Source organism: Peromyscus eremicus, chromosome 2 (assembly GCF_949786415.1).
Source record: "Peromyscus eremicus chromosome 2, PerEre_H2_v1, whole genome shotgun sequence".
NCBI lineage: Eukaryota > Metazoa > Chordata > Mammalia > Rodentia > Cricetidae > Peromyscus > Peromyscus eremicus.
Window position 1 is genome coordinate 39,165,914 of NC_081417.1, and position 27,614 is coordinate 39,193,527.

The following is a 27,614-nucleotide window of genomic DNA, read 5'->3' on the forward strand; positions in this document are numbered from 1 at the left end:
TTCTGTGTCCACATTACCAGTGCACTGGGATTGTATGGTGTCCAAGTTTGCTTCTCTGTTGCTTTGTGTAAACACTGACCAAAACTTAGGGAGAAAAAGGTTTATTTCAGCTTACAACTCTACATAACAGTTCATTGAATTCCAAACAGGAATTTAAGGAAGGAATTGAAGCAGAAACCACAAATGAATGCTACTCACTGGCTTGCTTTCTTATACAACCCAGGACCACCTGCCCAGAGGAGGCACCATCCACAGCAGGCTGGGCCCTCCTGCATCAACCACTGATCAAGGAAATGCCCTGCAGATACACGCCTACAGCCAATCTGATGGAGGCACTTCCTCAATTGAGGCTCCCTCTGTAAAACCACCCAGCACACAGCAATCTCTTTACCCACCAAGCCACCTCCCCAGCTCCTTTTAAAGGCGAGATGGCCTGCTTTTTACCAATTTAATAATGTGATTTTACTTTTTGATGTATATCTTTCAGACAAGAACATAAACATTTCTTCTTCTGGCACAAGCCTAATGTTTTGTAGCCAGGACTCAAGTGTAATGATTGAGATAAATAAGATTGGTAAATATGAAAGTTCAGGCTATCGAGATGGCTTAGCAGATAAAAGTGCTTGTGGGCAAGCCTGCCATCCTGGTTCCAGCCCAAGAATACATATAAAAGTAGAAGGATAGAATCAAGCCCATGGAGCTGTCCTCTGGCCTCCGCGTGAGCATACACATGACACACCCCCAATAAAAACCAAAAACAATAGAATCCATGGTTAATCATAACATGTTCAAAAGCAAGTTAACTGTGGTGGTTAGTATGATGTCAACTTGACACAAACTACAGTCATCTGAGAGGAGGGAACCTCACTTGAGAAAATGCCTCCCGAAGATCAGACTGAAGGCAAGCCTGTAGGGCATTTTCTTAATTAGTGATTGATGCGGGAGGGACCAGCCCATTGTGGGTGGGAATACCACTGGGCTAGTGGTCCTGGGTTCTATAAGAAAGTAAGTGGAGCAAGTCAGTAAGCAGCACTCCTCCCTGGCCTCTGCATTGGTTTCTGTCCTGCTTGAGTTCCTGTCCTGACTTCCTTCAGTGATGAAGTTCCATGGAATGGTAAGTCAAAGAAGCCCTTTCCTCCCCAGCTTGCTTTCGGTCATGGTTGTTTCATCACAGCAAGAGAAACCCTCAGACAGTAGGCAAGTACGACTGCTAAGGAAAAATTCCATTACTAGTACAAGTCAAAGTAGTCAACAACCAATTTTTCTGTGTGTGTGTGTGTGTATGGTGGTGTATGTATGTGCCTGCACGCTGATTCCAGAACACTAACTCTAATGGAGTTGCGGTGGGCTGGAGATGGCTTAGTGGTTAAGAGCACTGGCTGCTTCCAGAGGCTCTCCAGGCTTAGGCTCCTAACACCCACATAGTAGGTTGGCTCAGGTCTGGCTATAATGTAACTCCAGGTCCAGGGGATCCTCTGAACTGTCAGCATCAAGCTCACAGGTGGTACACATACACACACGCAGGCAAAAGACCTATCTATACACATAAAATAAATCTTGAAAAAAAATTAAATGGGGTTGCTAATACCACCAGTTTTTAAAACACAGAAGCAGGTGAGGATTTAGAAGACCAAGATAAGCACCGGGACTGGGAGACTGTCCTATTTTAAGGCATTATTCGTCACTTGCAAAGTCAATTAAAAAGCTGAGGTACTCCTGAGCCTCACTAACCCCCCCCACCTGCTCCCTCCGCCCCACCAGAAACGGGGGCGGGGTAAATGGCCGGAAGAGGCGGGGCCTACAGAAGGCCTTGGGGTTGCGGGAAGCTCCGGCACTTCCTTTCCGCGCAGCGCCTGGGCGCGCGGGTTCCTCGTGCAGCATGGCGGGCAGCGGAGGCCCGGGGCTGCGGAGCCCGGCCTGTCCTCGGGCTCTTCCAGGTGCGGATCCGGCGGTCTGTCCACCCGTCGGTGCGGAGCGGGGCTCGCAGCTGACGGCGCCGGTCCCTTGCCGGGTACGGTGGGCCAGGCGGCCTGGTCTGCGCGGCGGGTCGCGCGCGTTCCCCAGCGCTCGGTCTCTTAAATCTGCAAATCTTAACTGAGGCTGCTCCGAGGACAACAGCGTTTGGCGGCCCTTGGTTAAAAGGCCTGCGCCTCGGGACACGTCCAAGTGCGGGGAGGAGCGGCCTCTTCTGGCGGCAGCTTTCGCTGGGCCTGCATGGTGGCAGGTGTCCTTTTTGTGTCCCCAAGAAAAGCCACCGTGCAGCCTGTTTCAGGCTTCCTAAGTGGGTGACCCATTTTTCTGTGGGACATTTTTATAGAGGTAGGGAGTATTGTTACCTTTTAGGTATTAAGACCGTCAGTTTTAGGGCTTGTAAGTATACTCTAAAAGAGGCATTGAAGTTGAAGCAATATTTGCGCCGCACATCTTGAAAGCCCACAGGGTGGGAATGCCGGCTATAAAAAGGTAGTGATTAAGTTCTGAGACAATACAAAAGAACGCATTTCAGATCTGTGGAATAGTACACTTTCCTGTTAGCATTATAAACTAGGTTAGGCACTCTGGATTCCTATTAACTCAAGCATTTCAAGACATGAGAGTGATCAAAGTTTCCAGTCAAATTTTACAGGCCTTAATAAATCATCTTCCGTGACTGGTTCAGTGATTTAGTCTCGGAGTTCTGTAGGACGTATGTGACCTTGGCCATGCCCTTTGCTGTTAATGTGCAGGTGGTGGTCTGCACAACTATAGTTAATGATTCCGGTTTTTCACCTGTAAGCCCTGAGACTAATGAGCAAAGGCATGGTACTCCGAATCCTTGTCGTGAATCAGTACTGCCACAGTGAAGGGTGTGAGTAAAACGGGTTTTTTTTTTGGTCCATGATTGATGGATGACAGCCGGAGGCAGGAGCTGATGCAGAAGCCATGAAGGAGTGCTTACTGGTTTACTCTCAGGTTCTTACAGAACCTGGGACTTGCTGTTTATGAGTGTTCCCACCCACAAGGGGCTGGGCCCTCCCCCATCAATTACTAACTAACTCATTAAGAAAATGTCTTACAGGCTTGCCTGTGGCCCAGCATTTTCTGCAGGCATTTTCTCAATTGAGGCTTCTTCCTCCAGTGAGTGACTAGCTTGTTGACATAAAACTAGCCAGCAGTCAAATAAGGTGCTAAACATGGAATTACAAATGAAGAGTTAACAATCAAATGTTTTAATTTTTAGGTGCAACTTGTCTCTTGAAGATGCTTGAACAAATGTTTTCCAAAAACTTCTCATGGAAAGTGATGTAAACAAGCTACCAAGAGGACAGTTGCCAGTAAAAAGGTGTGTGCTGGTTTGATATTTAAGGACCTAGTCAACACATAGGACCTGTTCTTTAGATGACTTAGCTGGCACAATGATGACTTCAGTTTTTGCCGTTTACCCAGCTGAGGGCTTCTTTGAAGAAGTAATCTAAACACTGAGATGCCAGCAATGTATGGATTATTCGAATTACTGAAATGTGATGAAATTGCTGAAACAGATGTACTGTTTGGTTTTTTTTCTATCTAGCACATTGGTGGCTGCAGGTGAACGTCCAATGTCAGTAGCTGTGATGTTTACAAACACTTCATTGTTCTGGGTAAGTTTGCTCAAGCAGTCACATCTCTTGATTGAGCAGTATTTGATAACACTCAGGGACTGGGGCCAGTTCCTTTTGAAATCGCCTTTGAATGTCTGTTTACTTGGCATTCTTTCGAAGGTTGTTAAGATGAATATCTGGGCTTAGCTTTTGAGCTGGAGGGAAAATGATACCATGGGCTTCTGACTATCTTCTTCTTTTTCCTTTGGGAAGATGCGGCACATGTTTGGAATGTAAAATGAAGAATTGGTCAAGAAACTGAGCAGAAGCAAGTGATGAGAATTAGTATTTTATTTGATAGTAATAAACAATAAATTATGTAGAAATAAAGAGCTGATTGTTGTGGGCAGTAATTTCTTTAAAATGTTTATATTTAAAGCGTCGTTTTCATAGTAAAGTTCTCAACCTTTCATGAGCTATTTCGTTTACTTTTGTCAACAGAAGTAATCCTGATTGCCAGTAGAAGAACCAGCATACACTGTAGGAAGAAAGGTGCCTGGGCGGTCTGTCTAGGGTCACTTGACAAGTCTAAATAAAACACTGCTAATCTTTAGCCTCTTGAGTCCCTAGGTTTAGTACACAGCATAAGAATACAGCAACGTTCTGATGACATGGGGCATTGAAAAGCCTTTGTGTTGGCTGGGGAAGTGGTTGCCTAGCTGGTACAAGGCCCTGGGCTTGATCCTCAGGAACAAGGAAATTCCTAATGTTAGACTTTCCAGTTTGAGAGGTACTTTGTGTGGTTTGTGTTTGGTTTTTGGTAAGAATTGTTTTACCTTCACTCCAGAGACCTATACTTTCCACACATCATATGAAAAAGCACAAAACGAGTCTTAATTTACATGTACTGTCATTGACTTGCTTTTCAGAGCCAGTACCTAGAAATACCAAGTCAGGTACTGTATGACCCTAGAGTGCCAACTAATTGGAGGCAGGATGACCACTTGCCTCCAGGAGTAAATAGTTGTCTTTGGAGTCACTGATTGTACAAAAGGTGTATATAAGAGTTACACAGCTTTCCTTGACTTCATACTTGGGCTTATAAAACAATCTACCCTTAGTGCACATGTTAAAATAGAGAAAGACCTTACATTAGACACTTTGGATCATAAAAATTGCAGTGATTTGAAGTTAATCAATTTGGTAAAGAAACTTAAACTGGTATGTTTGTAGGTAAAGTGTTGCTACCTGATGGATGGAATGAACAGTTTTTTTTCCACACTGCAATGTTCTCAGTGTGTGTATCATTGATACACTGGGGTAACCAGGGAGTTTTTGATGTGAATCTCCTTGGTAACAATGTTTAAATATAAAATTTTATTACTGGTCTTAGGTACTTGGGTTATTTGTGTATGTGTTCCTTATGAAGGGGCCACATTTCCTACTCTTAATGGCATTCTAATAGCCTGAGGCAGTACACATCTGAAGCATTACTTCGAAATCACTCATACGTTTAACCAAGGCTTATAGAGGTGTGAAAAGTAATTTTGCTCAAATTGCTTATTCATCACTAGAAAAGATGGCTGTCCCAGGTCCACATGCGGCGATAAACTGTTGGAGCTGCTGTTGGTACTGAGTCAGGTGGAGATCTCTTTGCTCTAAGTATTCTTCATCATACAGTTCAAATGGAAAGAGTGCATTGGGAGCAACACAAAATGCAGTGGCCCCTAAGTGAAGAACAAAACAGTGTAATGAGACTTAAAAACTAAAAATGGAAATACATTTCAACAAAGATAATAAAGGTTTAAAAAATCTGAACTGTTGAATAGAATCTGGTCCTTTTAAGTTTTAAATTTTATTTTTGGTCCTTTTTAAGGCAGGCTCTTGCTATGTAGCTCTGGATGGCTGATTGAAATATATTTTAAATATAAAATGAACTTTAGTATATATCGCCCAACCTGATTCTGGATCAGGCCCTTCACATGTGCTGTTTTATGGAATCCTTGCCTCCTAGGACTTAGCCTCTGATCACTCCCCAGCATTTGGGTCAGTCTTACACTTACCACCAGGCTGCTCTCCACTGCAAAATCATGCTCATTGTTGACAACTGTGTGTGTACTATCATTAGTTTACTGTATTATGGATACTTTAGAATTTACATTAAAAAGTCCCTTCCTGCATCACATCCATTCCAGCTGGTGCCCCATTTTGTCCCTTATCTTCAACATTCAGTTGTCTCTGCGGGCTGCCTCCACAGCCACACATCCATTCTCTCTCCAGCTCCAAACAGCTCTGATCGTGGGTACTACAACCTCTGGCTTAGCAGATGCAATCGTAATCTCAATAGCATGTGTCCAGTGACCACTCAGTTTGAAAACCTTTTCTTGGCGCCTAGAGTACCACACCTTTCTATATTAAAGCTTTTGCTTCAGGAACTAGCCTGCCTTCAACCCATTTCTAAACACGAATTCTTCCAGTGCAGTGGTGGAATTCTCTATACTTTGTCTAGGTGATTTCATCCATTTGACTTTGAATACCATCTCTGTTGTCCTAATTCTTACATTTCCAGGCTAGAACTCACCTAAGATCCAGATTTTTTTTTAATACGTGTACATGTGTGTGTGCGCGCGCGCGCATATTGTACCAAGGGTGAGCGTACAGGTCAGAAGACAGCTTAAGGAAGTAGGTTATCTTCCCCTATGGGTTCAGACTCTGCAGTGCATGACTACCCACTGAGTCATCAACTCATCCTGAAATTTTTCTGTTGGAATCTGTAGAGTTTTATTTTTCTCTCAAGCTTTATCCCTCTTTGTTCTAGTCTTGGTAAAGAGCACTATAATTTCCCAACTAGGTAAGGACCCTTAATAAGCATCACTACTTCCTCCACTCCTGCACACAAGTCCTAACAATCTAGTTCATTAGCAAAGTGTTGGATAAAATCATCCCAGGTCCATCTCTCACTAATTTCTGTTTCTACTCTTCACCTAGTCAAAGCTTCCACTACAATCACATGGAGTATGACATCTTAAGCTGTGCAAGTCCAACCTTTCACTACAGACAACCTGGGCGTGGCACAAGCCCTTAATCCCAGCATTGAGGAAGAAGAGGCAGGTGTAACTCTTGAGTTTGAGGCCAGCCTGATCTACAAAGTGAGTTCCAGGACAGCCGAGGCTACACAGAAACCCTGTCTCAGATTCACCATGGATAATTATGTTTCAAAATAGAATTGATATTTGGTCTCCTAAAACACTTAGTTTCTTCCCATTTGTTTTGGACCACAACCCTGGTTACCATACTCGGAGGCTTGCAGGCCCACATTTTTCTTTATAACTTAGCTGGTCTTTGTTCTGCTTGATTGGCAATGTTTTAGTCACCCTGGACCTCTCATTTTCTTGAAAGCATCTACATTTATTGAAGTGCCCTCAACCTGGATATCTCATCCTTCAGGTTAAATAACTCTTCCTCATAGAGGTCTCCTTAATTGTTCTGAATGCCTAAGCCTTCTATTCTCCATAGCATTTATCTCAGTTTGTGTAAGTTCAGCTGGCTTCCTCCCCATGCACATGACTGGCTGTGTCCAGTTTCAAGGACACAGAAGCCGCTCCAACACCAGCTTTCTCTTAGACTTTTGGGTTTCAATTTTTTTTTGTCTTTCCCCTTTTTTCTTTGTATACTTTGAGCAATATCTTTTACTTTATGATGTTTTATATTTTTATTTCTCCATCTAATTTATGTATTTCCCATTATTCCATTTATACTCTTTTTCCTATATTTTTCTTTTTACTTTTTTGCCATGTTTCCTTTCTCTCTAATTTGTTGTATTTGGACTTTACCTGATTTTTAAAATAAGACTCAATATTTTTAGTTTTCATTTTCCATCTTTTTTTGTTTTTTGTTTTGTTTTCCCCGAGACAGGGTTTCTCTGTGTAGTTTTGGTGCCTGTCCTGGAGCTAACTTTGTAGACCAGGTTGGCCTCGAACTCACAGAGATCCACCTGCCTCTGCCTCTGCCTCCCAAGTGCTGGGATTAAAGGTGTATACTACCACTGCCCATCTTACATTTAAGTTTGCTTGGAACTGTTCACAATTGGGAAATCTTTTTCCCTTTTTAAAAGGACCTCTTGGTCTTTTACTTCCCTCCTTGCATTCCCCATTCTTCCTTTCCCTTACATTGACTTGATCCTGCTTGTCCTTTGTCATTTTCTCTGCTTGCCTCCTACTCTTGTTATCTCACTGTGCTCTTCACTGTTTTGGGGGAAGAAGCAGTGTGAGGACGGGGTATGGAGAAGGCAGTGAGGGAAGGAGCTTAGTAAGGACAGTAAGAAAGTATAGTGACCTATCACTCTGCTAGCTTCAAAACTAATAAAAAATGAAGTCGTATTTAGGAGCTTTTTAACATTGTTTTACTTAAGAGTTAAAAATCACAAACACCTAAATGAAATTTATCAACTAAAGGAATTGAAGACATCTTTTCCCTTCCTTTAAATCCTTTTTTAAAATGCGTCAGTTAAGTCTTGACATCAGTCATCAAGTGACAATATTTTGTCATATTCTACCACAAGAGTCCTTACTATACAAACCCAACACACTTAACCATTATATAAAATTGGCAGCACATTCCTTCCTTCCTTTTTCTCGCTCTTCAGATGAGACAGGGTTTCTCTGTGTAGCCCTGGCTGTCCTATAGACAGCCTCTGTAGACTAGGCTGGCCTTAAACTCACAGAGATCTGCCTGCCTCTGCCTCCTGAGTGCTGGGATTAAAGGCATGTGCCACCACCATCTGGCTGGCAGCACATTTCTTTATGGTATATAAAATAATGTGCCTGATTTGAAAAAATATGGCCTTAAAATAAAACAAATAAAAATACTTAATATATCCCTATTTATTATTCACTAGGACCAGTATTTTATCTAAACTAATTCAGGATGACAATCTTTTCTAGTAATCACTAACTCTATAATTTACTTCCTAAGTTTACAATCTATCTCCTTTGTAAAGGACACACACAGATTTGTAGACAATGATTTACAAGCCTTGTGGGCTTGAAGCATCCATGGATCCTAGGTTAAGAATGCTTGGCTTAGTCTGGGAGCTGAAGGAATGGCTCAGTGGTTAGGAATGCTTGCTGCTTTTTCAGCACTGTGGAGGCTGAGGCTTGAGGATGGCAAGTTAAAGGTAAGCATGGGCCCTGTGCTGAGGCTTAGTCTTACAAAACCCCCAAAAGCAATCATACATAATAAGATGTGTATTATCAGATGGCACTGCCACCCAGCATGATGGCACACAGCTGAGCTGGGATGATTTTGAGTTCACAGCCAGCCTGGGCTATATGCTGAGACTGTCTTGAACAAAGTATGATATTCCAGCTGGGCATTAATCCCAGCATTCAGCAGGCAGAGCTAGGCAGATCTCTGTGAGTTCAAGGCCAGCCTGGTCTACAGAGCGAGATCCAGGACAGGCACCAAAACTACACAGAGAAACCCTGTCTCGAAAAACAAAACAAAAACAAAGTGATATTCCCCTATAAACATTAAATGTTCGAATTCAAGTAAGCCATATCCAATAACAGTAAAGATGAATTATTTTGAAGTATTTCAAATGCAGGTACTATTTAATAAGACTATTGAGGAATCACTATTAGAGAATTACCATATTTCAGTGTGAGAGACAGTTCAAACAATAAGGCTGCAATTAGCACATCTTCTTTGAGCACTTTATTCCGGAGGTTCAGCCGAGCATGGGCTTCAGATAAAGAAACTCTAAAAAAGAAAACAGCTTAATAAAAACATGTTAATAAAAAGAAATTACATATTTAAGCAGGCATAGGCCAAGACATGGCAGGAGCCACATGTTAAGAGGTCAGCATACTGATTTGTTTCCTTTTAAGCTATTTCTTTCCCACCAACTTAAACAAATTGTGCCAGAAAAGCAAGTATTCTGGCTTGTCAAAAAAAACTCCAAAAAACAGAAAACAAAAACAAACAAACTGGGCAGTGGTGGCACCCGCCTTTAATCCCAGCACTCAGGAGGCAGGGCCAGGCGGATCTCTGTGAGTTCGAGGCCAGCATGGTCTACAGAGTGAGATCCTGGACAGGCACCAAAGCTATGCAGAGAAACCCTGTCTCAAAAAACAAAATTGGCTTCCACTTAGCAATCCACATCCCCTGCCCCACATTCTGCTTCACTAACTATACAGTAGGGATATGCCTGACTCTCTCCTATAGATAGCTGCATAGATGTATAGATGCACAGCTCCTTGGTGCTTTCATCAGCTCCTCATCTATCTCAAGCCCCCATAGAATTTCACAGTTCTTGTCACATAAGCGCCTGGACTGCTCATTACCATCCGTCTCCTGTGAGCACGCACTGCCGTTCACTACCTCTTTAAACCTGTGAACAGCTCACCCGCCTGAAGTGCCTCCTTTCAGCTTCTGTCAGGTGGCTATGAGGTTCTTTTGTTTGGTGGTGGTTGTTTTTTTTTTTTTTTTTTTTTTTAGTTTCCCAATGACTTTAATCACAGGGCACAGTAGCACCAAGAGATCTCCTATATTTCAGACATAATCCTTCTTACCTCCATAGTGGAGAGAGTCCAGTTTCCCCATGGTAATCTGGATGTATCACCCCTCCTTTCTTAGTCTGTTGTTTTAAGGGCATTTGAAGCCCAAAATGACCAGGGGTCAGTCTGAGTTTCCAAGTCATTGGAAAGTTTGTTGTGCCTCCTGGCAGGAGCACAATGGCCTCTGAATAAAAACTTCTAGGCCAGCAAAATGTAGTGTTGCAGAAACAGGAAGCACAAACTTTTCTAGTTGGTCACTAGCAGTGATAGCAGAAGTATTCACTTTCCCATACCCTGCTTCCTGGATCCATGGATTCTGGCTATAGGAGAAACTTATCATATATTGGATGCTGATTCAGAGCATATACTGCTTTCTGGAGAACCTTTCCCCAGCACTCGTAGTTGGTGCTGTAACCTTGTATTCAAAAGACCAAAGTTAATTCCATCTTCTATCAGGCCAGATCTGGGGCTCAGTGTTGGTCTCTGTTGTTGGCTGATCTGGCACACAGCAGCAACAGTAGCCAGATCAGCTGTGGTGAATGGAATTTCATGTTGAGCTCATGCATCAATCCCATCTCTGCCACCATGGCCACTGTGTTCATGGGCCCATTGGGCAATGACATGAATGGCTGAGAGTGCCTCCTTTCAGCTTTCATCAGGCGGGTATGAGGTTCTTAAATGACTGCTGGACTTGAGATTCAAGAAACTGAAGTTGAGTCTGTAGACTTTAGTGACTGGATGACTTTGGCATAACTTGGAGTGTGTGAGACTGTGTGTATATCAAATGAGGCTACCAAGTAAGACAAAATTCCTGTAACCTACAGAGTTTATATAAATCTGGGCTGAAATTCCTGTCATTGTGTTTCCACCAACTGATCTCTTGTTCTGTCTGCTGGGACTAGAGATCAAAATGTGACAACTCTCCAAATACTGTTAATTTTTATAGTTGCCCCATGGTTTCTTTTGTCCAAGGTGAATATTCCAGTACCTGTAATGGCATGAGGGCTAGTGGTGTGGCTCAAAGGCCCTGGGTTCCAGCCTAAGCAACACACACACACACACACACACACACACACACACACACACACACACACGTGTCATGAAACAATTTCTTTTTTTGTTTGTTTTTGTTTTTTGGTTTTTTCCAAACAGGGTCGATGTAGCCCTGACTATCTTGGAAAACTTGCTATCAGGCTGGCTTTGAACACACAGAGGTCCATCTGCCTCTACATTCTGAGTGCTGGGATTAAAGGTGTGTGCCATCATATCTGGCAAAACATAATTTTCATTCCTTCAATATTCTAGCTACTTCCCTTGTGACAAGATTTAGTTAGCCTTGACACTATAGTACTGTGTGTGTGTGTGTGTGTGTGTGTGTGTGTGTGTGTGTGTGTGTGTGAATTCACTGTCAGAGGTAAGGTAGAGCTATTCTCTTGATCTTAATACATGTTCTATTAATACAGCCTAAATCTCAAAAGGTAAGTCACATTCCACATTTGTTCATATTACTCATGAATAGAATGGACTCTCATGCATGCCTTTCTCATATTAAGTGGCATTACCCTCTTTCCACACATCTACACTTGGACTAGAAACCTTGGGAACCTAGTTGGAGACTTCACGTTTATTCTAGTAACCTTTTCCTTGCTAGATGAAGATCATAATTCAAATCTGTGAAGGTTTCTCAATGTAGCTTAAAATATATTTGATTATTGTAACCCTAATGTCCTCATTCAAAATCCTGAAAATATGTGTGGAACCTTCATAAAAGGAGAAATGGATATTCTACACACGAGGGGAAACTGAAGACCCAGGACTCTTCTAGGTGGTAAGGGCTCTTTTACCATGCTAGTCCACAAATCCTGTCTCCACTCTCGGTACCTATCCATACAATAGGAAAAGGTGGGGTATAGTAAAATTAACTCTGCCTGATTTGGGAGTCAATATAGCCATGTGTACAGTGAGGTTATAGCTGTTTAAATACAGAGTATCTTTTGCTACAGACAAAAGATAACACGAGATAGTGGAATTTCCAAAACTGATGCAGTATAGTTTTGTTTGAGTATTATAACTATGCCTTTATTACATCATTCTGGTTAGCATTTGAAAATTTTTATTAGGATTTGATTTTTACCTTGGCTTACCTTTTGCATTTTCAGCTTTATTTAAATAATCATACAGCTGAGGAAAGTAATTAAACATATTTTCTCTCCTGTAGACCCATACTCGGTGCTTTCTACACTTCATCTATTTTATTTTATATTGCAGTTATAATAAGATACTGCATTAATTTGTTTATTGGATTATTTTACTCTTGATTTTTGTAATTGAGATGGTATTTTACTATATTCAATGAAATAATGGCCTATAAGTAAGGGACTATACATTATGATAAAATCACATCATATTACCACATATCACAACACAGTGTGACTGTTGAAATAAACTAGATAATCTTTCTCCATGTTTATAATTCCATTTGGGGAACAGAATGTGTCTATTATCAATATAAAATGTATTTGTATGCCTATGTATGTGTTTAACAGACTGACTTAAATGGGCTGCAGAGGGAGCTCGGTCTTGGTAAAATGTTTGCTCCATAAGCATGAGGACCAAGTGCAGTCCCCAGCACCCACATAAAGAAGTCGGGTGCAGCTCTGGGAGCTTGCAATGCCATTGCTAAGGAAGGGACAAAGGAGGGTCCCTGGAGCTTGCTCAACAGCTAGTCTAGTCCAGTAAGTGAGCTCCAAGTTCAGAGTCTGTTTCAAAACAACATGGTGGAGAGTGATTGAGGAAGACACCTGACATCAGCTCTGGCCTCCTTGTCCCCACCCCCATACATGTTTAAACATGCACAAATATGTACACACACGAAAACCAGCATGTACACACAAACACATACACACTCACATACATGCCTAGGGAGGAAGCTCAGTGATAAAGTGCTTGCTGTACAAACACAAATACCTGAGTTCAATACCCAGAACCACTGAAAAGCTTAGTCTGGTGGTACACGACTGTGATTCCAAACAGTGGGAGGCAGGACAGGCCGATCCCTGGGCATCTCTGGGGATCCCTGGCCAGGCAGCTTAGTCTACTTAGTGAGCTCCAGGCCGGAGTAAGAGCCTGTCTTAAACACAAGGTGGGTGGTATCTGAGGAATGGCACTTGAGGCTGATCCATTGCTTTTACATGTGGGCACACACCCATACACATGAAAAAAATGTATATGTATATTTGCTAATATTTGCTGTTATTTATTTATTTTGAGATCAGGTCTTACCTGGCATAGGCTGGCCCTGAGCTCACTCTAGCTGGGGATGATATGCCTGCCTCCATTTTCTTAGGGCTGAGATTATAGATGTGCACCATGCCCAATTTAGGTGGGATTGGGGATTGAACCCAGGAACTTGTGCATGCTAGGCAGATACTCTACTACCTGAGCTACATCTTCAACCTAGGCTGATATTTGAATAGATGATTTCTGGAAGTATTCATTAAAACTGTTAACAGTGTGATTTTATCTCTGGGGAGACAGGTAGGAATAGATAATGTTAGGAGGATGAATTACTCATTTTAGATTTTGTGATGTTCATAATTTCTTTTATAACAAGAATTATTCATTATTTACTTCTTAAAAGAATGGCAATGTGTTTGTTAAAGTATTTTAAAGTACAAGGAACAGGGCTGGGAATATGGCTTAGTGGTAGGGTGCTTGCCTTGCATGTGAAAGTCTTGTGTTCAATCCTTGACACCATGCTAAATACATAAACAAACAGAAGTGCAAGGAACAATGTAGTGTTTCTATTGGGAAGGGAGGGTGGAGGGGCTAGAGGGGAGGGAATGGAGGTGGACTGATCCAAACACACTATACGCACATGAATATTGAATAAATTACTTGACAGGAAAATTTCTTTAGGCCCAACTATAACATTCTTTGAAAACAAACAACCACATTAAAAAGCAATCATTTACATGGAAAGCTTTGCACTTTTTTCAGGCATATCTCATATGGAGGATCCAATAAAAACAATTAAGGGAAAAGAATTATTAGTGGTGCAGATGACTTAAAGTATAACAAAGGAAGTCATTAAGTCATCTTAAATTCTTCTGAAGCAAAGCAAATAACCAACCAACTATAAATCAAACAGAGAAACAAACACAAAACCAAGTAAGTTAATTCCATTCATATCTAAAAGACGGTTTTGGCCTCACAATCCCAAGTTGAATACCTACAAGTATTTCAGTGCAGATGCTGACAGCTTCGATCCGTGGACAGAATCTGTTCTGATTCTGCGGCTGGCTAGATAATAGCCATGAATCATTCTTTCTGCCTCCAAGCTGAATTCTATATTCAAAGTCTTTGCAAAAGCCAGTAGCTAAGTTAAAAATATAAAAAAATTAAAGAGATTTAGTTTTATTATGGACTCATAATCCCAAAGTGTACTGGCATCTGATTTTTAAAAGTTTCTGTAATTTTATATCAAGTTTCTGTAACTTTACATCAAATATAAGTAAGTATCTGAGCCACTTCCAAGTCACTGAGCACATTAAGGCATTACCTTCTGCTTGTAAGAAATACACAAGTTTACCTAGAATAACCTCTGTCACGGTGCAGAAGTGTACCATGTACTGGGCTGAACGACTGGCTGATTTTTGTGCTTCCAATGGGAGGAGATCTCACCTCTCCCAGAAGCTCATGTCTCTTTTGAATGGCTAATTCCTTGGCAGTTTATTTCTTCATAACTTCCTCTCACTTTCCTTAGAACCACTTCCCTTCTGTCTTTTCAAAGGGTCCTTAGCTGGGCACTTGCAATGAGTGAGGAGGTACTGTTACTGCAACAAAGGGGAGTCCTGATGACTCGGCAGATCTGGGCAGAGGACAATTCTTTTTGAAAAGTCCATGTATTTATTTGGGGATGTGGGCAATGTGCATGTACCCTGGCATGAGTGTAGCGTTCCAGGCACTGAACTCAGGTAGTCAGGCTGGACAGCAAGCTGAGCCACTCAATGGCCAGAGAATGGCTCTACAACAGGGACTAACACTGAATCCTGCTTGTGTTCTTTGTCTCCAATCCCAGTTTCTTAAACCCTACTTTATCATATAATTTCCAGAGGTTTTGTTGGCTTTACTCTCTTAGCTTTTCCTTCTCTCTTTTTTTAAACCCATAAGACCCAAAGGAGACATCAACCATTACTAGGATGCTATTAATTATAGTTTACACCTATTTTTTCTAGTACTGGGCCACACACAGCAAGGACAGGGCTGTACTGCTGGGTACATCGGCATCCCCATTTTCTGTATTTTACTATAAGCTCTTTAAGAAGCACCTTGCTGTAGCCCGGATTGGATGTATCCTGTTTTTGTTCTACAATTTTCCCCAGGCCTCAGAACTGGATGACAACAACACACTAGCCCTCTCTAAGGTTTCCTCTACAGTGGCATGACGATGCCATCTCTATTGTCTTTCAGAAAGGGTTTATTGTCCAGGAGTGTTGTCAGTGATGTCTGCCCCTTCAGGAATTGGCTCAGGACAGACCATACATAGCACATAGCCAATGGATGCAGGAGTCAAGGGTGGTTTTATTTATTTATTTATTTATTTATTTATTTATTTATTTATTTATTTTCGAGACAGGGTTTCTCTGTGTACTTTTGGTACCTGTCCTGGATCTTGCTGTGTAGACCAGGCTGGCCTTGAACTCACAGAGATCTGCCTGGCTCTGCCTCCTGAGTGCTGGGATTAAAGGCGTGTGCCACCACAGCCCTGCAAGGGTGGCTTTATGAAGTCTCTCCCTTCTTGTCTGAACATAAGCAACTCTGATGGGTCTCTTGAGCTCCAGAGCTTCCTGTAGGCTTCTGGATGCCAACACTTGGCCTGCCTCACAGCTTGACTCGAACCTCTGCCCACCTTGGCTTCCTCGCTTTCTGAGATAATGACAGAAGAACACTTTATACACACATTGGGGCACTAAACCCTGTCTTCTCTATGTCTCCAGTCCTCAACAAATTTTATGCTCTTCGATTTGTGTAGCAAACAGTTTCCATTTTTACTATTTCATAACCTTAATAAAGTTCACAACTGTTCTCTTCTACCTGAGCCTCAAAGACTTGTGCAAACTGCTAAAGCCCTAAGATTCCACACCACATTTTGCTCCAGGCAAGCCCGTTTCTCATAGCTTCCCAAGCATACTCATTTCTACTTCTGTCTTTGCTTTTACTGTAATTTCTTCTTAAAACACACATTAGTCTTGCTATAATTTTTTTTTACCACTTCTTTTTTTTTTCTTTTTCTTTCTTTTTTTTTTAAAGATTTATTTATTTATTATGTATACAGCATGTATGACTGCAGGCCAGAAGAGGGCACCAGATCTCTTTACAGATGGTTGTGAGTCACCATGTGGTTGCTGGGAATTGAACTCGGGACCTCTGGAAGAGCAGTCAGTGCTCTTAACCTCTGAGCCATCTCTCCAGCCCCCCCCTTTTTTTTTTTTTTTTGGTTTTTCGAGACAGGGTTTCTCTGTGTAGCTTTGCGCCTTTCCTGGGCCTCACTTGGTAGCCCAGGCTGGCCTTGAACTCACAGAGATCCGCCTGGCTCTGCCTCCCGAGTACTGGGATTAAAGGCGTGCGCCACCACCGCCCGGCTTCCAGCCCCCTTTTTTACCACTTCTTAATGTCCAACTAAATTCTCATCTCTTTCCTATAGTTTTCTTGCATTCTATATTCATATTTTTATTCTGAATTCCATATATATTTAGAGATAGTAACGGAAAGCTCAGCACTTAAGTTGCCCCCTAAATGTTTCATGCATCTTGGTTCTCTCTCAATTAAATAATAGACTGCTTTAAAAGGAAATCAATAGTCAAGAAATGTGAATACATATGCTTACATGGCCTAGCTTAATTTTCTATAGAAATATTGTATTTTAATACATTGATTTTTTATATATATATTTATTTGTTTGTTTGTTTGAGACAGGCTTTCTCTGTAGATCTGGCTGTCCTGGAACTCACTCTATAGACCAAGCTGACCTCAAACTCAGAGATCTGCCTGCGTCTGCCTACTGAGTGCTAGGATACAGGTGTGTGCCACCACCGCCTGGCAACATTGATATTTTTAAAGCTATGAATATTGGGATAGTAGTAGAAATAATATGCTTAACATTTTAATATTAAAGTTTCCTCATATAGCTGTTCAGTTATTTTTTCTATACAATGTACTTAAAATGTTCAAAATCTGGAAGCAAGCTGCTACGAAAGAACAACAGCTCAGCATGGTAGCAAATGCCTGTAATCTTAGCACTTGAGAGGTAGAAGCTGGGGTTGGGGATTTAGCTCAGTGGTAGAGTGCTTGCCTAGCAAACGCAAGGCCCTGGGTTCGGTCCTCAGCTCCAAATTAAAAAAAAACAAACAAACAAGAAAGGTAGAAGCAGAAGGACCAAGAGCTCAAGCCAAGGATCCTGGGCTAGCATAGTGAGTTCTAAGCTAGCTTGGGCTACATGCAACCTTGTCTCAAGATTAAACAAAACAAAACAAAAACCAACTAGATAAACAAAATCTAGAAGAAGAAAAAGATAATGTCCAAATAAACTTCTATTTAAATTAAGAAATGGGGCTGATGAAATGGCTCAGTGAGTAAAGGCACTTGCTGCCAAGCCTGACAATCTGAGTTGGATCCCCAGAAGTCACAGGGTAGGAAAGAGCTGCAGTCTCCAAGTTATTCTTTGATCTTTACATGTACACGGAGGTACACTTGTGCTCCCACACATGCAAAATATGTGTGTACGAGCATGCACGCACACACTATATAAACAAACAAATTGGGAAACAATGAAATGGGTATTCTGGGTAAGCATTTTATCTACCTTTACCTTTTCAAAATCTTCAGTTGTGAACTGTTTAGAAGCAAAATAAAGCAGCCCCTCGGGATCCATAGCTTTCTTTAAAGTATGTTGCACAGTAGGAAGAAATGGGTGGCAAGGAGATGATTCATTGCAGTTAATCAACAATCCAAATGCCTCCACAAGATTAGCTGGAATCAAACTGTAATCCTATACAAACCAAAAGGTAGAGCAAACAGTAGGCGAACTGATTGGAAATAGTTAAATACAAATTGATAATTATATTATTTAACCTAGCTAGTGATTATTTTGTTATTAACCACAGTTTCAGTCAGTTACGTGCTTGCTGAATGAGGGGTACAAAATTCTATCCCCCAGAACCCAGTCAGAAAGGCTGAGTGCACAACAGGTGCCTGTAATCTCAGTGCTGAAGACACAAAGACCCCTTGCTGGCTAAACAGTCTCGCTAAACTGGTGAGTTCCAGAGAGACTCTGTCTCAAAAACCAAGGCAGAATTCAATTGAGGAGACAACCTTGACCACACACACACACACACACACACACACACACACACACACACACACGACTTCACTATTCAAACAGAAATTCCTACTGACTAGACATCTAACTTGCATGACTGAAAATTTAGGGGTAGAGACGTGACTCAGACAAAACAAAAACAAATATTAAAACTATTATCAAACAATTGGAGCATTATTCAGTCTGATAAGGTATATAAACGCATTAATAACAAAACCATTATGAAGTCATATTGCTGGATATAATAATGCATGTCTGCACTCCAGCTCTCATCACTCAGCAGATCACTAGTTTGAGGCCAGTCTAGGAGATAAAATGAGTTACAACACAGCCTTGGTTATACAGTGAAGCGTTACCTGAAAAAGGAGGAGGAAGAAGTGTGAGAAGGAAGAGGTTGGAAGGGGAGAATATGATGGCAAACTAACAGTTCTCTGAGAAACATTTAAAAGCATTTTTTCTTCTTGAGACAGGGTTTCGTGTAGACCAGGATGGCCTCAAATTCACTCTGTAGCTGAGGATGACCCTGAATTGTAATCCTCCTGCTTCCATGTCCCACGTGCTAGGATTACAGTAAGGTGGCCTCCTAAACAATATTCTAATAATAAAATAGAGTCCTTACCATCTGACCAATCAGAGTACTGGTTTTCTGCACATTTCTCCTTGAAGATGAATCCATATCAACAAAAGACCAAAAACTGCACTGAATGGGGAAAGTCATTTGCTGGTCGTTATCATCCCCAGACTTCTTTCCTGGGATGAACACTGTCATGCTTCTGCTCTCCAAAACTGCATCAGAAGACATGACCCATGTGTGACCTAAGATTCAGATGCTGCACATCCTGACAGTTTTTATTGTTAATCTTTCAAGATTGTATTATTCTAATAGATGTGCTATATGTCTACAAATGACAAATAACACATATCATCATATGAAATTTTACTATCTAAAACAGACAGTGAAGACACAAGTAAATCTGGTTGCTTTACAAGACAGTGTCAAAATCAGAGCAACTGCCATAAAAAAGATCCAAGATAAGAAAACTATTTGAGTCTATTTGAGTCTGTTATTGGTTTGAGAATCACCAGTCAGAATAAGATTAAATCCATAGATTGAGTGTTATGAAGTGTGAAGGAAGGATGCAAACGTGAGTAGGGTACTTCTGCCTTTTGTCTGCTTGGGTTTATGTGGGAGAGGGCTTTGACGGCTTTGGTTTTGAACATGCTGAATTTGAAGTACACATTTCCTTAGTAAGGAAGCATAGTATCTTTGTCTTCTGACATTCTCTCGTGAATGGACTGCCTTCTATCACTTTTTACCACATAAAAGGACATTATTGAGTTGGGAATGTGGCTCAGTTGATAGAATGTGTACCTAGCACCCACAGCCCTGCATTCTATCCCAAGCACTGCGTACACTCTGCATGGTGGCACAAACCTATAATCCCAATATTTGGGAGGTGGAAGAAGAACCGTAGTTCCAGACTGTCCTCAGCTCTATGGTGAGTTTGAGGCCAGCCTGGGTTAATGAAAGCCTAGACTGCACGAGTGTCCTAGTCCTCTGTCTGTTAATCTGTGGCTTGTAATTCCAGAGCGTTAGAGACTGTGACCATCATTGGGGGAGCCTTTAGGGACTGTTCTCATTCAAACCATGACAGTACTGGTGCACAAATATCTCCACCCAGATGCCCAACCACAGGTCCAGCTTATGCTCTGCACTGGTGATTCTCAAACCACTGAGCCATCTCTGCAGACCCCTGTTGAAACTTTTTTGCCATTCTAGTAAGCAGGACCAGTTACAAAATTTGTGGAGCCCAGTGCAAAGCAAAAATCTGGCATGCTGTTAAAGAGCAGGAAAATACTTGTATTAAAGGTCCTAATATGAACAGCTTTTACCTTTAAATGTATTTTATATATAAGTTTATGTTTATACTTTGTTTCCTTAGAACATTACAAATAATTTTCTACATCACTATTACATCTTTTTTTTTTTTTTTTTTTTTTTTTTTTTGGTTTTTCGAGACAGGGTTTCTCTGTGTAGCTTTGTGCCTTTCCTGGAACTCACTTGGTAGCCCAGGCTGGCCTTGAACTCACAGAGATCCGCCTGGCTCTGCCTCCCGAGTGCTGGGACTAAAGGCGTGCGCCACCACCGCCCGGCACATCTTATTTGTAATGAAATAAGCTAAATTTTTTTTGCTAAATAAAAGAAGGCAGTCACAGTTGACCAGATATTAAAGGATTTGTTTATATAAAATGTCCAGAATAGGCAATCCCATAGAAAGAGGGAGCAAATTTGATTCAAAGGGACAGCAGAGCCTCTTTCTCAGTCAAAGGTGGTAAGGAATATGAACTGCAGTTCACGGCCAGGGATTGGACTGTAGTTCGTGGTCAGGGATTGGACTGTAGTTCACGGTAAGGGAAGGTAAGGGATTGGACTGTAGTTCACGGTAAGGGAAGGTAAGGGACTGGACTGTAGTTCACGGTAAGGGAAGGTAAGGGACTGGACTGTAGTTCACGGTAAGGGAAGGTAAGGGACTGGACTGTAGTTCACGGTAAGGGAAGGTAAGGGACTGGACTGTAGTTCACGGTAAGGGAAGGTAAGGGACTGGACTGTAGTTCACGGTAAGGGAAGGTAAGGGACTGGACTGTAGTTCACGGTAAGGGAAGGTAAGGGACTGGACTGTAGTTCACGGTAAGGGAAGGTAAGGGACTGGACTGTAGTTCACGGTAAGGGAAGGTAAGGGACTGGACTGTAGTTCACGGTAAGGGAAGGTAAGGGACTGGACTGTAGTTCACGGTAAGGGAAGGTAAGGGATTGGACTGTAGTTCCCAGAACCAACATGGCAGCTCCCAACTGTCTGTAAATCCAGTTCCAGGAGATCCAATGCCCTTTTCTGGCTTCTAGGAGCTTCAGGAACACATGTGGTGAACAGGAAAAACATTCATATTCATAAAATAAAACAGCAGAAAAAAAAACCAAAGCAAAATCAATATAAGCTATCACATCAATAGAGTAAAGCAGATAAATCACATAATCAAATTAATAGATGTAAGAAAAAAGATCTGACAAAATCCCACACTTATTCATAATAAGATTTCTTGGCAGAGTAGGAATAGAAGGAAATCTCTTCATCATGGGTTTTCAAATTAAAACAACAACAGCAAAAACCCCATAGCTAGCATTACACTTAATGGTGTGAAACCTGAAGATCAGAACAACTAGTTTCCACATTGTGCTGAAAGTCTTAGATACTGCAATAAGACAAAAATAAACGAAATTGACCCAAAATGAAGTCATGTATTAGAATCCAGAGTAAAGGCTAAATTTGCAAATTAAATTCTTATTTCTAATGTTGAAGTGAGAAATGACATTTGGTCCAGTTTTTATCTCTTAACTCTGGCGCAGTATTATCTCATCTGTTAAGTGACTCCTTGGTACTGGTAAGATGTGGTTAAATAGGCAGAATAATGTGAGGAAGTATTGTTTACCTGACTGAAGCTGTTCAAGTTTATCTTTCTTATGTGATGTCAGGTCTCCTATAAAGCAGACACCGCCCTTGGCTAGCAAGGCACTGCCAGCCTGAATGCTCACTGCTCCAGTTCCATATCTATTTCTGTACATAGTCGGAAACACTTCAGTAGAGACAGGGTGATGTATACCTCGGGAGACAAGATTCATGCTATACTTCAAAAGTCTAGGAAAAAATAAATTATTCATTGATTATATTTAATAGTTAATTTCAGAGTTCATTACATGTTAGAAACATGTTTAAATTTAATTTGATCCAATGTCTATCTATCACTATATATATGAAAGCTGGCATTTTATTTGGATAATTTATGGCATAGAGAGACTTAGAGAAATAACTTACAATGGGATAATTCTAAAATAATTTCTTGAGAATACCCAGAGGGGAGTATTGTCCTCTTAGAATGCAATCAGAGAAAGCTATAAGAAGGCAACATTTGAACTGGATCTTTGTTGTTTTATAGATTATTTTCTTTTACATATTCCAAACATGTTCATTAGGTTTGTCAATGTCCTATCTTGACTTTTCCTGCTGTTTCTATATCATGACTACTCTTGCTACATCTTCTTTTTTGTTCTAAATGTTATTGTTAACTGCCTCAGTGTCTTCAATTCTGAAATTCAAATTATGAGAAAGAAATGTTACCTTAGTTTAGTGTTATGATAAATCATAGCTATCCTCCAAGCACTCAGGTGTTGGGGGTTGGTTAGATCATGGGCTTGGGTGAAGTGCATGGATCCTGGTGACTCTTACCTGGTCAATGGATTCTCCTCCATAGATCCACAATATGATGGCAGATTTAGGAGGTGGGGCCTCTTAAGTAAATGAGTCACTATGGGAATTCCCTGAAAAAATAGACCATGTCTTCTGCCATTTCCTGTTTCTTTTCCTCTAGTTCCTGTCTACCAAAAGTTGAGCTGTTTTCTCTGCCATTGATTAGTGCCTCACCAATGATCCATAGCAATGGAACATGTAAATGATAGACTAACATTGTGAGCAAAAATAAATCTTTTGTCCTGTGAATTGTTTTTCTTGTGTATTTACCACAGCAGTGAAAAGTCTGCCTAATGTGGCTATCTTCAAAATCTTTACCACAAAAAATTGTAGCTTTCTGATGCAACTATCTATGAAGAGCAGATGTAGACATGCAATGCAAAAAGACCCAGGTAGTATCCCTTAGATGGAGACAGGCAGATGGCAGAACAGGTGTTGAGTGTATGCATCATCACAAAGGATTTACACGTTAGTCTGGGGGTATGTGACACAGAGGACACTTAGATAGGAATATTTCCAGCCTGAAAGGAACAGTGGCTCTTAGCTGCAGATCATATTAAAATCATGTAGGGAGTTTTTGTTTTGTTTTAAAACAAATTCTAATGCCCATTTCTACTCCCCAACTATTTAAAATAGGATTTTTGGAGTTGGTATATAACTTTTAAATTTTGTTTTGTTTTGTTTTTCAAGACAGGGTTTTTCTGTGTAGCAGTCCTGACAGTCTTGGAACTCACTTTGTAGACCAGATTAGCCTCGAACTTATAGAGATCCATCGGCCTCTGCCTCTCGAGTGCTGGGATTAAAAGGGTGCACCACCATTGCCCAGCAAATATCTTATATTTTGAGACAAGGTCTTACTATGTTGCCTTGCCTGATTTCAAGACTGAATAATCAGGACTGTATACGACTGGCCTAAGTATAAGACAAAAAAAAAATCATAACAGAAAATAAAGTTAAAATAGACTTACACTCAGTTTGACAAACATGGTACTAGAATCATAAATAAAGAAAGGAAAGTCTTATAACAAATGATGTGAGAAAACTTCATAGGAAAAACATCACCTTTCACTACAGTCTACACTATATACAAATGTTAACTCAAGGGCCAGTGACAGCTTAGTGTATAAAGACATGTGCCCGACAACTTGAGTTCAATTCCTGGGACACACGCTAAGGTGCAAGGAGATAACACCACAGAGTTGCCCTCTGACCCCCATGTGCACTCTGTGGGATGTTTACTCCTCCCACAACATGAGCACATGGAGGAAAAAAATCTTTAATTCTATACATTTTTTTTTCTTCAAAATTGCACACTAGCTATAAGGAGCTTCTTCCTAGCTTTATGACCAATACAGAGACTTCCTTTTAAAGGCACGCATTAAGTAGGCACTTAGCCCCAGGCTAGGGAGGTGACCCTCACCCCCAAAGACAACTGGGGAGAATTTTACAGCTTTATTTGTATATAGGAAGCCTGTGTCACTGAATGGCATCTGTCAGAAAAATAAGAAAATGTCTGCTGAACCCTAGATGGAATATTATTTGAAAATAAAAGAAGAAAGCAAAATACTGAGCTAAAGAGTGTGGGGCACTCTGAGCAAGATGCATTTGTAGAGGTCTAACTGGGGAAATGATTTGAAATTTTGAGGTTAGATTCTTAAAATATTAAAAGCAAATATTTCAATTCTAAATGCATGCTTTAAACTTTATTAATAACAATTTATTTAATTACTTTAGTATTCAGATGAATTCTAAATAATCATCTTATAGTAATATCAGTAGGAAGAATTTATACAAATATGTGAGCAATGTATAACTTGAAAACTCCATGGCACACACCTTACCTATCTACAAGCAGAGTGTCACTGGTTATAATTAAAATATCCAAGCAGTCTTCTGAGTCCCTGTTGCAGTCTCTTGTCTGTACTAGACTCATCAACAAACAGAGTTTGAGCAAATTGTAAGTCCCAGGAGGAACAATCTGTGAGGCAAAGATATTGGCAAGTATTGCCGTGAACTTCCAGCATGAACTGGAAGTCAAGGAGAGGAGACACCTCAAGTTGTCACTAATTCCTGAAGGAACTGAAAGAAAATAAAAATGACAGATATTTTATTCCATTTGTCCTAAATAGTATCAAAATATATGTGCCATACGCAAATTTTATGATGTTATGATTGGTGGCCATGCTTGTCCATCATTTCGTCTCTCGGTCACCTCATGCACCCCCATGAATTAGTTGTAAACCGAAGGCATATCATTTGTTCTCCTTTGAACCCTGTGTGAGGCAAGCAGGGATGGGGCTTCTGTCCTGCTGTATTTGCTCCTGCCCAGAACCCCTGGGGTGCTGTGGTTTGAAGGACTTACATTCTCCTTTGAAACCACTGTACCATGCTACATTGTAACAGTCTCAATTTTCCCCACCCTGACTCTGTCCAGCTCCCGAGAAGGTAAATGAGGCAACAGAGGAGAAGCTGTGCATGCCTGTCCCTGCTCTCCCCTGGGCTGCCCTCACAGCCCAGACCTGCTCTCCTCACACATGGCCATGGACAGGAAGGCCTCACTAAGTCTAACTCTTGTCACACGTGGGTACTTGCATCTGCAGAATCCCAGAGTTCAACACAAGAAATCAGCCTTTCCACCTACATTTAAGTTGTGTTCTGCTTCTAAACCAGTAAGTCGTCAAGTACAATGAAAATGGTCTCCACGTGGCCATCTGACTGACCACCTACCAATGAGTTAAGAGCAGACGGCCTGCTGTTCTGTTTTACTTTGTTTCTACTTCTTGGGAAAGGGCCTAGCACAAAGGTAGGCAACACTGTTTGCTGAATAGATGGACTTAAATATGTTAAAATATATGATTTAGCTTACCTTTTGCTGTGTAAGGGGTGATACTATTTGCTTCTATACAGAGAGCAGTTTGTGAAGTTTTGACACAGGCTGGAATTCCAATAATTTTATATTCATTTCCTATTTTCATTTTATTCACTAGCTCATCTATGGTTATTAAACACAAAAGAAAATAGCATTCACTAAATGAAAATTGTATATCATTGTATGGTTCAAATATCGGGAACCAGTGACAATTCAGCTGTTGAATTCAGTAGTTGGTAGTGAAGTATTTACTTTTGTTCAGTATATGCTCATGTAATGGTACCAATAATGGAAACCAAGGCCATTGTATCACTGTGTATCACTGATATATATTGATATTTATAGGTAATATGAATTAGCTTCAAGCAGCATGTGATATAGAAACTAGATTAATTAAATATTCACCTATAATGCAGTCAAGAGGAAAAATACCATTCTATATAAAATGAAACATCTTTCAATTAAACACTAAAGAATGCTAATAAGCTGGGTGTGGTGGTGCAAAGTGCCTGCCATGCACTTTGTTGGCCATGGCTGGTCACATCTGTAACCTCAGCGCTAACTGGTATAGTGGGGAGGCAGGCCAATTCCTGGAGCTCATGGGTCAGCAAGCCTAGCCCAATGGATGAGCACCACATTCTACGAGAGACCCTGTTTCCAAACAAGGTGGAGAGAGCTCTGTAAGATCTACAGTACTGACCTCTGTACATGCCTACAGGAACAAGTACATATACTGACGCACGCACGCACGCACGCACGCACGCACGCACGCACGCACACACGCCCTCCCTCTTCCCCTCTCCCCTACCTCTCCTCTCTCCCCTGAACATAAGCACTGAACATCTCAGTGCTAACCAAACAACAATAAAAAAATGCAACAATTAAAGGATGTAGAATTACAAGAGTCATCTCCCTAAATGAATACTTTTAATTTCTCCAATTTTAGTCCAAAGAAAAAGGTAAAGCTCCATTTTTTGTCACAACTCTAGCTTCTTCCCTGTGAGCAATATCCTACTTCATGGCAGACACTTCTCTCCTGTACTTACTCATCAGTTCTCAACAAATGGTCATATGTGTCATTCTCATGTTTAACAAATGTTTACTATGTGCAGCAAAATCCCCAAATATCTTCTTTTATGATGTTCATATCCTAATAGTTTTTTTTTTTTTTTTTGAGATGGGGTCTCACTGTGTAGATCTAGCTGGCTTCGAACTTGCTATGTAGATTAGGCTGGCCTCAACTCACAGAGTGCCTCTGAGTGATGGGATTAGAAGCATGCACTACCACAGCTGGCTCCATATTCTAAAATTAACACAAAGCACACACACATAAAGAACAATGTGAGATCATTAGTATAAAGAGGCTGTGACCCTGGGACTTGGCAACTCCTGATAAAGATGACTGGAGTGGGGTGTCTCTGACTCTTTTGCCTGTTCTTGTGACCCTTTTCCTCCTATTGGGTAGCCCTGTCCAGCCTCGATATGAGGGTCTGTGCCAAGTCTTATTGTAACTTGTTATGCTATGTTTGGTTGATATCCCTGGGAGACCTGCTCTCTTCTGAAGGGAACCGGAGGAGCAGTGGATCTGTGGGAGAGGGGAGGTGGGGAGACTGGGAGGAGTGGGGAGAGGAGGCTGCAGTCAGATGTAATGTATGAGAGAAGAGTAAATAAAAGAAAAAGAAGGTGACTTCCCATTCTTAAGCTGTTTGTTATAATATGTGAGCATAAATAAGATTTCATATTTTACAGCAATTTATTTTTAATTCAAACAGAATTTTACATACCTCTTAGGAAAATACTAAGTGACTGAAACCTAAAGGGCTGGTTTTTAGAATCTCCTTGAAAAGCATGAAGCACTTTTGTGGTAATTATTTCAACTATCTGTTTATCTTAAGGTAAAGAACAAAAAAAATGTTAATAGAATATGTAGCTGGAGAATTTTTCTCC

At 41.0% G+C, this 27,614-nt stretch overlaps 1 protein-coding gene, 1 long non-coding RNA gene and 1 other non-coding gene across 6 annotated transcripts in view; 2 read left to right on the plus strand and 1 right to left on the minus strand.

The window, feature by feature from the left end:
• Positions 1 to 1,828: 1,828 nt before the first annotated feature.
• On the plus strand, positions 1,829 to 3,950 carry LOC131903446 (uncharacterized). The gene is made up of 4 exons (XR_009377519.1): positions 1,829 to 1,937; positions 3,221 to 3,322; positions 3,551 to 3,620; positions 3,834 to 3,950. It is a non-coding gene; the product is annotated as an uncharacterized LOC131903446 (long non-coding RNA).
• On the plus strand, positions 3,387 to 3,471 carry LOC131905434 (small nucleolar RNA SNORD87). The gene has a single exon (XR_009377946.1). It is a non-coding gene; the product is annotated as a small nucleolar RNA SNORD87 (small nucleolar RNA).
• Positions 3,894 to 27,614, minus strand: part of Mcmdc2 (minichromosome maintenance domain containing 2) — a 35,365-nt gene continuing 11,644 nt past the window's right edge. For all 4 annotated transcript variants that reach the window (XM_059254030.1, XM_059254028.1, XM_059254029.1 and 1 more), the window contains 9 exons: positions 27,452 to 27,556; positions 25,665 to 25,790; positions 24,640 to 24,877; positions 21,984 to 22,189; positions 19,117 to 19,283; positions 17,988 to 18,167; positions 14,353 to 14,495; positions 9,211 to 9,320; positions 3,894 to 5,287 (listed from right to left, as the gene is read on the minus strand). In XM_059254030.1, the coding sequence (XP_059110013.1) occupies positions 5,121 to 5,287; positions 9,211 to 9,320; positions 14,353 to 14,495; positions 17,988 to 18,167; positions 19,117 to 19,283; positions 21,984 to 22,189; positions 24,640 to 24,877; positions 25,665 to 25,790; positions 27,452 to 27,556 (1,442 nt within the window). In that variant the 3' untranslated portion in view covers positions 3,894 to 5,120. The remainder of the gene's footprint in view (positions 5,288 to 9,210; positions 9,321 to 14,352; positions 14,496 to 17,987; positions 18,168 to 19,116; positions 19,284 to 21,983; positions 22,190 to 24,639; positions 24,878 to 25,664; positions 25,791 to 27,451; positions 27,557 to 27,614) is intronic.